This window comes from Bufo gargarizans, chromosome 9, assembly GCF_014858855.1.
Source record: "Bufo gargarizans isolate SCDJY-AF-19 chromosome 9, ASM1485885v1, whole genome shotgun sequence".
Taxonomy (NCBI): Eukaryota; Metazoa; Chordata; class Amphibia; order Anura; family Bufonidae; genus Bufo; species Bufo gargarizans.
This window is the reverse complement of record NC_058088.1, coordinates 47572517-47584162: the sequence shown is the minus strand read 5'-3', so window position 1 is coordinate 47584162 and position 11646 is coordinate 47572517. Positions and strand designations below refer to the sequence as shown.

The window sequence follows — 11646 nt, the reverse complement described above, 5'->3', positions numbered from 1 at the left end:
CAGATTTATTTTTTGTTCATTAACTTTGCATTTTATTAACTGATAAAAAAAAACTATTAACACCTCTATTTTTGAAACCATTGTAACTGTGCAGTGATTTTCCCCCATATCTGCACAACATCTCATATCCATCTATCCTCAATGCTTGGTGTATGATCTCCACTAAGCTCTATTCTTACCCAGATACATTTGTTTGTTTCGGTAAAACTAATATTTACAAAGGTTACTTTTGATAAATGTAAGAAAACAATGAATGCAGTGTGCAATACCATAAAACAAATACGCCACATAATTTAAAAAAAAACGCTGTCACTTTATTGAGCAATATATGTTAAGGGGAACACCATATTCCTTTAAATACTCTTCTGGATTAGAAAAAAGAAAAAAAGCATGAAAATCTGAATTGTTGCAGAATACAAATCATCTCCTCTGCTTGTATATCCTATTGTCTCATTTGTAGGTTTTTTGTTTTTTTTTTGTTTAAGAAAACTATAGGGTAATCCAGCAAATTAGCAATCTGTTAAATTACACACACGTCTATTAAATGTACATTATAGGAAACATATCTTTAAAAAGTTTGTGTATAAAGGTTACATTCTGTGTGTTTTTTTTTACATTGATGCATATGTTTTATTGCTCCCTAATTCAATATTAACAACCAGATTATATAAATAAAAATAAATAAAAAGAAAAAAGCAAAAGAAGCAAAAAAGAAAAAAAGATATATATTTGTACAAGCAATATTTGAAAACAATTGATATCATACTTATAACCATCCCTCCAAGTGAGCGATGGGGAAGAGTCCTTTTCATAGTTCTACCTTGGTTTTGATGACTACAGTATGACACAAAGTTTGTTGTCCTTGAAGGATAGGTACATAGACGACATCTTGCCCTGGATACCTTTCATTATGGGTGCTGGAAGGGGTTCGTCTCCACATCCAAATTAAAGTCTTCGCCAATCAGAGTCAGTAGAAAGGTTTTTTTTCTCGTGCTGTTTCCATATTCGGCGTTTGCTGGTTAAACCTCATTGTGTACGCAAACGATCTCAGTACATGACCTCAGATGCGGTGACGTTCTCAGAGCTGGCAAATAGAGAAACAGCATGAGAAAAAGTTCTTCCCGAACCATTTCACCAAAAACTACATGCTCATTGAGTCACTTCATCATAATCATTACAAGGTTATTAAGTCATTTTACCAAATGCTACATGGTCATTGAGTAACTTATCACAACAATGGAGTCAACGTGGTCATTGAGTCAGTTTGAATAATCTTTGGAACTTCAAATGACAAAATGCTACGTGGCCATTGAGTAACATCACCACAATGGGGTCAACACTAGAGTCAATGATTAGAGTCAGTTTTAATAATGTGTAGAACATCATTGAGTCATTTTATCAAATGCTACATGTTCATTAAGTTAACTTAACACAGTAATATGGTCAACATGGTCATTCAGTCAGTTCATCACAATCGTTAGAACTTCATTGAGTCTTTTCACCAAAACTAAGTGGACATTGATTGGGTTTGCCCAGAACTACATTCATCCTTGTGTAGGTTCATCACAGTTATTAGTCATTTTTACCAAACTCTAGGAGTTCATTCACCACAGTCACTCATCAGTCATATAGTTATTAGAAAATCAATGTGCTGCTTAAATAAACCTTAGATGGTCATGGAGCTACCCCACTATGGTCCTTTCTAGCTCAATGCATCAATTTACCAACCCCTTCATTGTCACTGAGTTGACTAAAGTTCTTTCTAGATCATTTCCTTATTTAACCCTGAGTGATCATTAGGTCAATTAAAAAAAACACAAGATGGTCATGGAGTCACTTCACCACAGTCACATCGAGTGGGTTTACCATACTCCACAGTATATGGTCAGTGAGCCGGTTCACTGAAGTTTATTGAGTTTACCAAACCGTAAATAATCAGTGAGTCAATTTATAAAGCAACACATGGACACTGACTCAGTTAACCAAGCTCCAGATTTTTTCAACCTTTGGCACATATAACCCAGGGGGAACATACCATATATCTACCAGCCATTTTAATAGACAGTATAGTATTGGATCAAACGTTGGGATTACTTTGATGTCATTTGTTGAGTAGGGGATGGTTGAGTTAGGAATGATTAGAAATACTGCCCTAGAAGATTATTGATTCCCTAAAGTCATTGAGTCAGTCAACCATAGTTATTACGAGTTTGTTGAGCCTATTTTTTTTAAAAACTGAATGATTATTGACTCAATTCATGAAACTCTGCACAGTCAATGAGTCAGGTCACCACAGTCATGTCTAGCTTACTCAGTCCACTTTATTGAACACAGTCCAACCTACAGTACCAGAATTAGACAGTTTTTATGAAGCTTTTCTAATAATATTTGATGCTGTACTTTACTAACCTTCTTAGCATCTCTCAGACTTAAAGGATAACCGTCAGCAAAGCTACAGGAAAACACTAATCTCAATGTCTATGTAAGGATTTAAGAACTAGATGCAGCCTATAGGTTTTAAAAAGAACATTAACGTTTCTTACCTAAAGACTAGATGGTATTACTGGTAAGAAATCTTAAATTCTGGATTTTAGAATTGGGGGAAAAATTTTTTAGTCTGGATCTTAGAATGGGTCACTAGATAAACATATAAGATTATACAAAAAAAAACGACTAAAGCTTCCAAGACACAAAAGTCATATTGTAGCCAACAATGAGCAGCTGGGTACAGATATAACCATGTGTAGACTAAAATTATCTGGAAAATCAATGGAAAAGTAGTTGCTGTTTAAGGTCATCTTCTGACCAGAAGCCCTGTTGATGGCCTCCATGACTTGGAAGTTCATTAGAAAGACAAAAACTGTGTTCCTTCCAATGGCGTTCCAGCCACGTAGCAGGATCTAGCTACGTTTGGTCATATGGCATCTACTAACCATGTCTCCGATCTGCGAGCCAACCCAAATCAAAGACTTCTTAAAGGGGCACTGGAAAGTAATAGTTACCTCTACCAGTGGACATCTAACATTAGTGTCTGAATATGGAAAGCAAATGGTTCTAAGGATAAGGATCACTCACCAAGACAGCAAACAGTGATCAAGACACTGCTGTAGGCTGCCCAACATTAACTGACGCTGCATTGTCAAGTATCCAGTGAAAGCGAAGGGGCTGAAATAAAGGGAAGAGATGAAGGTGAAGCACAGAGATAAAAAGGCAAAGTCTACAATTCTCACAATTGACAGCACAAGACTGAATACTGATGGTCTCCAACCTATGACTCTTCAGCTGCCCAAGAACTCCAAGTATGAACAGCTGGAGAGCAAAGAGCTGAAGACCGCTTTCATGTATACTCGTAGAACAGATCATTGTACATTTTCCCAGAAAAAGTTCCAATTCTATATACTAGTGTACTGCCAGACCATCAGATTTCCAGAATTTTTGGACAGTTCTAAACTAAGGATTCCAGAAAATCTACGATTGCCTTCAGTACAGTATGCACTCCACGGTGGTCCTGGAGTACGGAAGGCTGGAGAATTGAAATATTGCCTTCATAGATTTTCTGCATACAGAGAGGAAATGGAAAGAAAAATAAGAGCAGAATTCATGGAGGATTCCTGCCGGCTGTCACAAAGACGGCAAATCCAAGACTGGACACAATGACGGGGAGGGAGACAGTAAGGTAGATACACATAGGAAGAAAGACACAAAGCTGACGGTCTACCCTGTTACTAGTAGTAAAAAAAACTGGAAACTTAAAAACAGAATATATTTTGAAAGAACAAATCATAAAAGTGTATATACTGCAATTTATCTTACATTTTATATACTCCAGTCACAGCAAGAGCTGCATTCACAGTTCTGATGAATTTGTGCCACAAGTGTGCTGTGCATTGTGGGATCTCAGATTTGGTGTCAACAGGACTACAAAAAATTATAGCTGCTTCCCTCCATAAAGTGCACCCCATCTGTCCTTGGGTTGTATCTGATATTGCAACTCCGCTCTATTGAGGTGAATGGGGCTCAGCTGCAACAACACACACAAACTGTGGACAGGATTCTGCAAAAAAGAGGCCACGTGCTTGTAATTCTGGACAAAGGTTATGTTTGTGCTTGACTGTATCAAAAGAATAGATGACCAGCAGAATTATGAATGAAACTTTGGATGTGATTGGAGTATAATATTCAGTCTGAGATAAGTAAAGCTAATTATTACAATATATGTGGATTTTAACAGTGAACAGTTGTAAGGAGGCTGTATATAATTGCCTATATCACGTGGATAATAAAAGAAAAGGATTCTGGGCAGCATTCAAGTTCAGCAGGATGATATGGACACCAAGGGGTGCTCTAAAATAATTAAAGTCTTTATGCAGCCTAAAGCTACACATCTAAATAAAAAGGTCACCTCTATAACACAGTAACACAACTCTGTTAATCCGGCATCCATTAGATATACCGTAACATGTGTGGGATTATCAAATATTCTGAATTATTGGATAAAAACTATAGAAACATTTCTAGCAGGATTTTGCGTCCGCAAAAAAAACAAGTGAAATTACACCCGCCAATTATGTCCTCTGTGGGGATTCGCTCTGGTGGACAGGGTGTGCGGACGCAGTACAGAGGCAAATGACCATTTCTTAAATCAACACATAAAGCAAAAACAAAACGTCACTTTGCACTCTTGCACTCTTGTTTGACAAAGGCTGTGAAGCGGCCGAAACGTCACAACTTTTTTGCACGTTAAGTTCACTTGGCTGTGCCCATTAAAGGGTTTTTTTACCGGACATGCTGCCTCCATTGCTTTTTTTCGGATTCACTTTGCACTCTTGGTCTTCGTTCACACACAATGAAAAGTCCACATAAGAAAAATGACCTTGTTGGCAGTTTTGCCTCCAGCAGTCCATAGCAGGATTTAGGGGGCCCGTTTCCCTTACAGACGGGTCTCAGTCCTCCAGCATGGCACAAGCCTCAGATCCCAGCTCCACTGTCAGACTGAGGTAATCCTCCTCACCTGGCAGTGCTGGCTGTTTTTTAGGCCTGGCAAAACCCGGCCTGAAACATGGGGAGTAGTCACCCACCCAGCACTTTGACTACTCCCAGTAAGAGTCGTCCCGGATCAGCTATACAGCCATACTAAGTATTATGGTGTCAAACAGCAACTGCTGCTGACATATAAAAACCGGCTCTTACTCCAGGCACCTCGGTGATACGTACCTATCATCCACAATGATTCGTTGTACCTACTTACACCTCAAATACACGATGCACATGAAGGAGCAGACCTTACCACTCAGGTCAACTGGTAGGACTGGGATCAGGTCACTTTTGGGACTGGTAGGGTACCAAGCTGCTGGGATCACACTGGTCTGATGTTTATAACACATGAGACTGATGTGTCCATTGGGTCTTTTATGGGAGACGTTTATTAAAAGGAACAGTAAAATGTATACATTGTGTTATCCCCTGGGCCAGAGGTGACGGAGCAGGACACATGGACTCCCCTTTGATGCTACTTGAATCCTGCCGTCTTGCTCTGCCCCTCCAGTCCCTGCACTACACGAAGCACAATGTATCCGTTTTATTTTGCAACAGTTTCCAGTAAACGCACAAGAGAACATGCAAAGTGATACAGTGTTTGCTGGATGGGATACGGTGGGGGTTGGGTATTTAATAGGCTGCGTCCATATTGTTACAGGACCCATGATGTAATAATCTGTCAGAATCACAATCTATCTGCTAGAAATGATGATTCTTTTATAATGGATCTGTCATGTTATCAGACTGGCTTTTCTTTTTTTTTCTGAATGGAATGACGAAGCATGAAATGGCAAAGGAATCCGAAATGAAAATAACCAATGCAAATGTGAGCAGTCTTATTATATGGATGCATTATATCACGGGGTCCGCCGGGTTCTGCTGCTGTGTCCATCACTTTGATGGTGAGAACAGCTCTGCACACATGCTGTGTGATCAGTGCAGAGGTCAGGAGGGAGCAGGAAAGCTGTGATATCACCTATTGTGAACAGTTACATGGTGATATCTGTCATTGTAATCCTACCTGTGATGATAATGACATGGCCGTACAGGACAAGAAGTACTGACATATTATTAGACCTAATGGTCAGTGCTAAAATTGCAAGATTTTTGGATTTTTAAATATAGTGGCATAGAAAATGTGAAATAAATTTAACAAAAATTATAAAACTTTGGTCGTTTTCTGATGACACAATACCTTTAAAGGGCGTCTTCAATGGATTATACTTACCTGCTCCCAGGCATCCGGCGACAGGGGGAACAGCAGGGGCGTAGCTAAAGGCTCATGGGCCCTGGTGCAAGAGCTACGCCCCTGGGGAACAGCCAATCAAATGGTCACTGTCGCGGCCAGCCATTGCCTGCACTGCCCCCGAACCCCCCGCCGGATGTTTTGATCCGAGCGTTGGGGAGATGCACTGGTGGCTGTGCAAGGATCCGGAGTGACAAGGGTGACGGGGAACAGGTAAGTATAGTCCATACAAGGGGCCCGGGCATTGGGGGGGCTGGGGATATTTTAGATATCTGATAACCCCTTTAAGTACTATAGTGAAAGTACAACATCCTGACTAATGACTAAAGAACAAAGCCAACAGTATAAAAGCTCCAGAACCTGCTAGAAAGGAACTGTTCTAGAAAAAGCGGACATCGCCCTTTAAGAACACGTCACAGAGGACGGGGGTCACTTCTTGGCAGACAAACATTTCATGGAGTAACTGCTCAGAGTCATGGCCGCCCAGGACAAACACTCCATTACAGAGCCTGAGAACACCTCCATTTGGCCTGTGATTTACAGAGGGGGCCGCCATGTTCCTGTTCTTTAAAGCTGGCCGCAGATGAGATATATTAATTCCTTGGCACTGATACAATGTCTCATATGGTTCAATTAAATTAGCAGAATATAAGCAGATGACTGGGGCCGGTGTCGTATATTCTCATAGTTTTATGGCCGCGGCAAAAAAAATAAAAAATCATGAATATGAAATATATCAACTGATGCTGTTTAATGCGGTGGAACTAATTTACAGCCATGTATATAGGACACTCTGTGCTTGATTAATATACTGTGGGACATTCCACCCTGTAAATCAGGATCTGCTGATGCGCCACTCTGAGATGCCTACAATATAATGAGGCGGTATTCAGGTTAACTGTTTGTGCGCCTAGCCCCGCCCACTGCGCACTCCCCCTGCCCCGACATGTATTAATAGTGTTGTTTCCATAACACATAAAATGATAGGAAGAAAGGGACGGGGCAACAGATACAAAAGTATCGTGCCATGACTATGAATGACCTATTTCAAGGACTTGATGTATACAACGTGGAAGATATACGTCATTTTGATCAATCATGGATGCCAAAAGAGCGCCACACTGGTGCACAGGCTGTGTCTGGTATTGCAGCTAGCCTTCTTTGCTACAATGTGCTGCAGTACCAGACATACCCATGGGCAGGTGTGGCGCTGTTTCTGGGATAAAGCAGCCATTTGTTTGTTTTTTGCTGTTTTTAATAAAATAACGTAGGCCACTGATCACCATGCTCTAGTCTCATATCTGTAACCATAAATTTCCTGCTTCCTTAATATGAAGGACTGAAAAGCAATGCTACCTTCCACAAGAGCCAATGCAGGAGGGATTCTTAAATAAACGCTTTGCAGGAATCAATAGAAGAGGTAAATATAAAAAGAAAAAAAACTATACAATGTATTTTATCAGACAAAATGCTTTGTTCTTCCTCTAGCAGCTCATTCCTCCCCCTCCCCTCTCCATAAACTACAAAGGACATCAAGTGTTTATGTCTCTCTGTACCACCTTCTTCTATAGACTTCTATAGGCAGTATGTGTGTGTGTGTCTCTGCATCACCTTCCTCCTCTTAAACCTCCCCTCTCCATAGACTCTAATAGGCAGTATGTGTGCCTCTCTACACTTTTCCTTCCTCCTCCCTTCCCTCTCCATAGACTTCTATAGGCAGTATGTGTGCCTCTCTACACTTTTCCTTCCTCCTCCCTCCCCTCTCCATAGACTTCTATAGGCAGTATGTGTGCCTCGCTACACTTTTCCTTCCTCCTCCCTTCCCTCTCCATAGACTTCTATAAACAGCATGTGTGTTTCTCAGTGTGTATGTCTCTCTGTATCGTCTTCCTCCTCCTTCACTGCCCCTCTACATAGACCTCTATGAGTACTATGGGTGCATCTCTCTGCCCTGCATCCCCTCACCTCTTCATAGACTTCAGTGAGTTGACAGTTTGTCTCCTCTCTCAAGACAGACATAGCAGAAAATGTTAGTTGAAGAGGGAAAATAAAGAAGCATTTTTCTCTGATAACATATATTACACAGTTTCTTGGATTCACCTGTACTCCTATTATGCAAAGCTTTTGAAAAGTATAGTAACCATTTAAATGTAATTACCCTTTTGACGACATGCACTGTACATGTAGAGTGGATACTGTATCTTTGAAGATAACTAGAGCGAAGTAGACGCCATAAGCACTGGGTGTCTGTTATTTCACACAGCATACATCCGAGGCTAATGTCTTTGATCTGATAACAGACATTTAACCCCTCAGATGCCATGGTCAGCTGCGCTAAGATTCATCACATTCATTTGTGGTGATAGGCTGGAGCCATTATGAGGCCACCCAGCCTTTCACAGACATATTCCAATGTAGGCCTGCAGGTGGCAGTGCAGCATTAGAATATATTGAATTTCCTATACACTACTCTATTAAATCACAGTGCTATATGGGAGAAGCTACTTAATGATTGCACATTCAGGTCCCCTAGGTGGCTTTAAAAAAGTATATATATAAAAAAAAAAATATTATAATATATAAAAATTCTAATCAACATACTTTCCTCATAATAAAAATAAAAATGAATAAACAATAAATAAAGATAATATACATCACCGTATACCAAAGTGCCAGAACTATTAAAATATAAATATATTTTTCCTGTGAATGAAAAAAAAATATCAAAATTGACAATTAACTATTTTTTTGTTGTTGTTTCACCTTCCCCAAAAAATTGAATAAAAAGTGATTAGAAAGTTACACAATCCAAAATGGCATCAATAAAAACTACAGATCGCCCCGCAAAAAATAACCCCTGAAACCGCCTAGTTCCGTAGATGGAAATATAAAAAATGTATGCGGGTCAGAATATGGCTATGCACCGTTTTTTCCTTCAGGTCACCGACCATGAGAAATGAAGCCCCTTTTCAAATAGCCCTGATAAAAAATCCTGTGTATTGTGTATTCATCTCCTAAGCAGAGCTATGGGTCTTCATGGCTACAAACCAACCCCCTGGTGTCTGATCTGGCCGTCCTGACATTCTCCACTCCCTCTGTCTATCTAGTCTTACAATAATGTACTTCTTTCCTGCTCTCCATTTGCATTATCTCCCAGAAAGAGAAGACGCAAGCAAAAAAACTCGAGCAATAAGAATAGGATAGAGAGGAGGAAGGCAGGGAACGCCCCCTGAGCTCTGAACTTGCAGCTGTACAAGCAGCTTTGTCATAGAAAAAAGGTCATAACATTAAACTGTTAGAAATGAAAAAAAAATCAATACAAATTAATGAAACAAGAAAGCAGGTCCTGGAAATAAAAGCAGGAACAGTCAACAGCAGAAAGCAACAGGTACATTTGCTTTAGTTCACATCCCCTTTAAGTAAATCTTCTCAGGAACTGCACAAGTTAATGTTGTTTTATGTAAATGTTCTATCTTTTCCAGCCGCCCTTCAGCACATCATCAGTAAACCTTCTTAGATACTCCATAAAAATCAAGATGTTCTTGCCCTGATTTTCAATTACTATGCAAATAAAAATGATGGATGGGAGAGGATGCTGGTGGCGGCCCCGGAAGCCCATGTGATTCCAAGAGCTACGAAGGACTGGGATACTGGGTCCCAGTATATACTGTATCATCTACAACCTGCCTCTAATATCTCAATGTGCAACTCATGGCAGCTACTGCAGTCACCAAACTCCACAGCCCGGATCTACAGACGGGAACCAGTGACTATAAAGACCATCATCCCGCAGATCTGCAGGAACGTCTTACGTGTACAGGCATCCGCCCGGCTGCCATACTGCTCCCCTTATATTGATGACTGCTGTCTTTCCTCATTCAGAATGTACTGTGCTTTACGATGGACATGAACCAGGGTTCAAATATTTTACCAGAATAAGACCCTGGTTCCGATGGATTCACCGCCTCTACTTGTCGGGGACCTAGAAGATTATCGGGATTAGGCCTCATGCACACGACCGTTGTGTGCATCCGTGGCCGTTGTGCCGTTTTCCGTTTTTTTTCGCGGACCCATTGACTTTCAATGGGTCCGTGGAAAAATCGGAAAATGCACCGTTTGGCAGCCGCATCCGTGATCCGTGTTTCCTGGCCGTGAAAAAAATATGACCTGTCCTATTTTTTTCACGGCCAACGGTTCACGGACCCATTCAAGTCAATGGGTCCGTGAAAAAACACGGATGCACACAAGATTGTCATCCGTGTCCGTGATCCGTGTCCGTTTTCTCCTATCATTTCAATGGCAAACTTGACTTTGATTTTTTTTTTCATTTTTCATGTCCGTGGATCCTCCAAAAATCAAGGAAGACCCACGGACGAAAAAACGGTCACGGATCACGGACCTACGGACCCCGTTTTTGCTAACCTTAAAAAAAAACGGTTGTGTGCATGAGGCCTTAGGGCTCATGCACACGGCCGTAGTTACAGTCCGCATCCGATCCATGTTTCTGCAGATCGGCTGCAGACCTATTCATCTAAATGAGACTGCAACTCCATTCCGCGGCCCAGCCAAAAAAATAGAACACGTCCTATTCTTGTCCGTTTTGCAGAAAAGGATAAGACATTTCTGCAGAAGTAAAAATAAACTAAAAAAGTCGTCATGCACTCGGCGGGGAATTGTGTTTTGCGGATCCGCAATTTTCTGACCACAAAACACTTACGGCCGAGTGCACAAGCCCTTAGGTTTACAGAGGTGAACTGTAGAAGAGTAGAGGAGGAGGTAGACGGGGACACATCGAGGCCCTCCTCTATTCTCTGAGAGCTCTGTCCCTCCCCCGTCACTCTCCTCTCAGCAGATGGTGTAATAAGGAACAGATATTGGGGGAAATTTGCACCGAACCATAAATCAGATGCAGAGGTTGTCCGGCCAATTGCCTGGTGTAAAACGATAAAAAAAGTCATATTCACAAATCCCTCACCACTGAAACACTTCATGATCCCCTCGTCATACAGGAAATGACTTCTACTGACAGCCACTGACGGTGTCTGATGAAGGGGGCGCACATGCCTGAAACGCGTTAGATGGTAACCTGCGGCTCTCAAGCCGGCTTCTTCCTGGTTTTCTTTGCTTCAAATTCAGGGATCAATTTGGAGGTGCTACAGCTACATGTGTATCTCCCCCTGGAGAGTGCAATATGTTTCCAATATGTTTGTGCCTGCGCTCGCTCAACTCTTTCTGGAGAGCGTTCCTACCTACCTGCACACCTAGCCGTTATCTCCACCCCGTGATACTTCTCCATAGAGCACCCCTCCCTGGGATTTTTTTTTCTTCCATACTGACACTTGGGGAAGAGGATAATGACACTG

The 11646-nt window shown here is 41.2% G+C and overlaps 1 protein-coding gene across 2 annotated transcripts in view; it reads right to left on the bottom strand.

Moving 5' to 3' along the window:
* Positions 1 to 340: 340 nt before the first annotated feature.
* PCDH11X (protocadherin 11 X-linked) overlaps positions 341 to 11646 on the bottom strand; it is a 204587-nt gene continuing 193281 nt past the window's right edge. The window contains exons 4-5 of one of the 2 annotated variants that reach the window (XM_044268644.1): positions 3076 to 3165; positions 341 to 1084 (exon numbers count right to left, since the gene is read on the bottom strand). In XM_044268644.1, the coding sequence (XP_044124579.1) occupies positions 3094 to 3165 (72 nt within the window). In that variant the 3' untranslated portion in view covers positions 341 to 1084; positions 3076 to 3093. The remainder of the gene's footprint in view (positions 1085 to 3075; positions 3166 to 11646) is intronic. The other variant, XM_044268645.1, reaches the window with a different exon arrangement.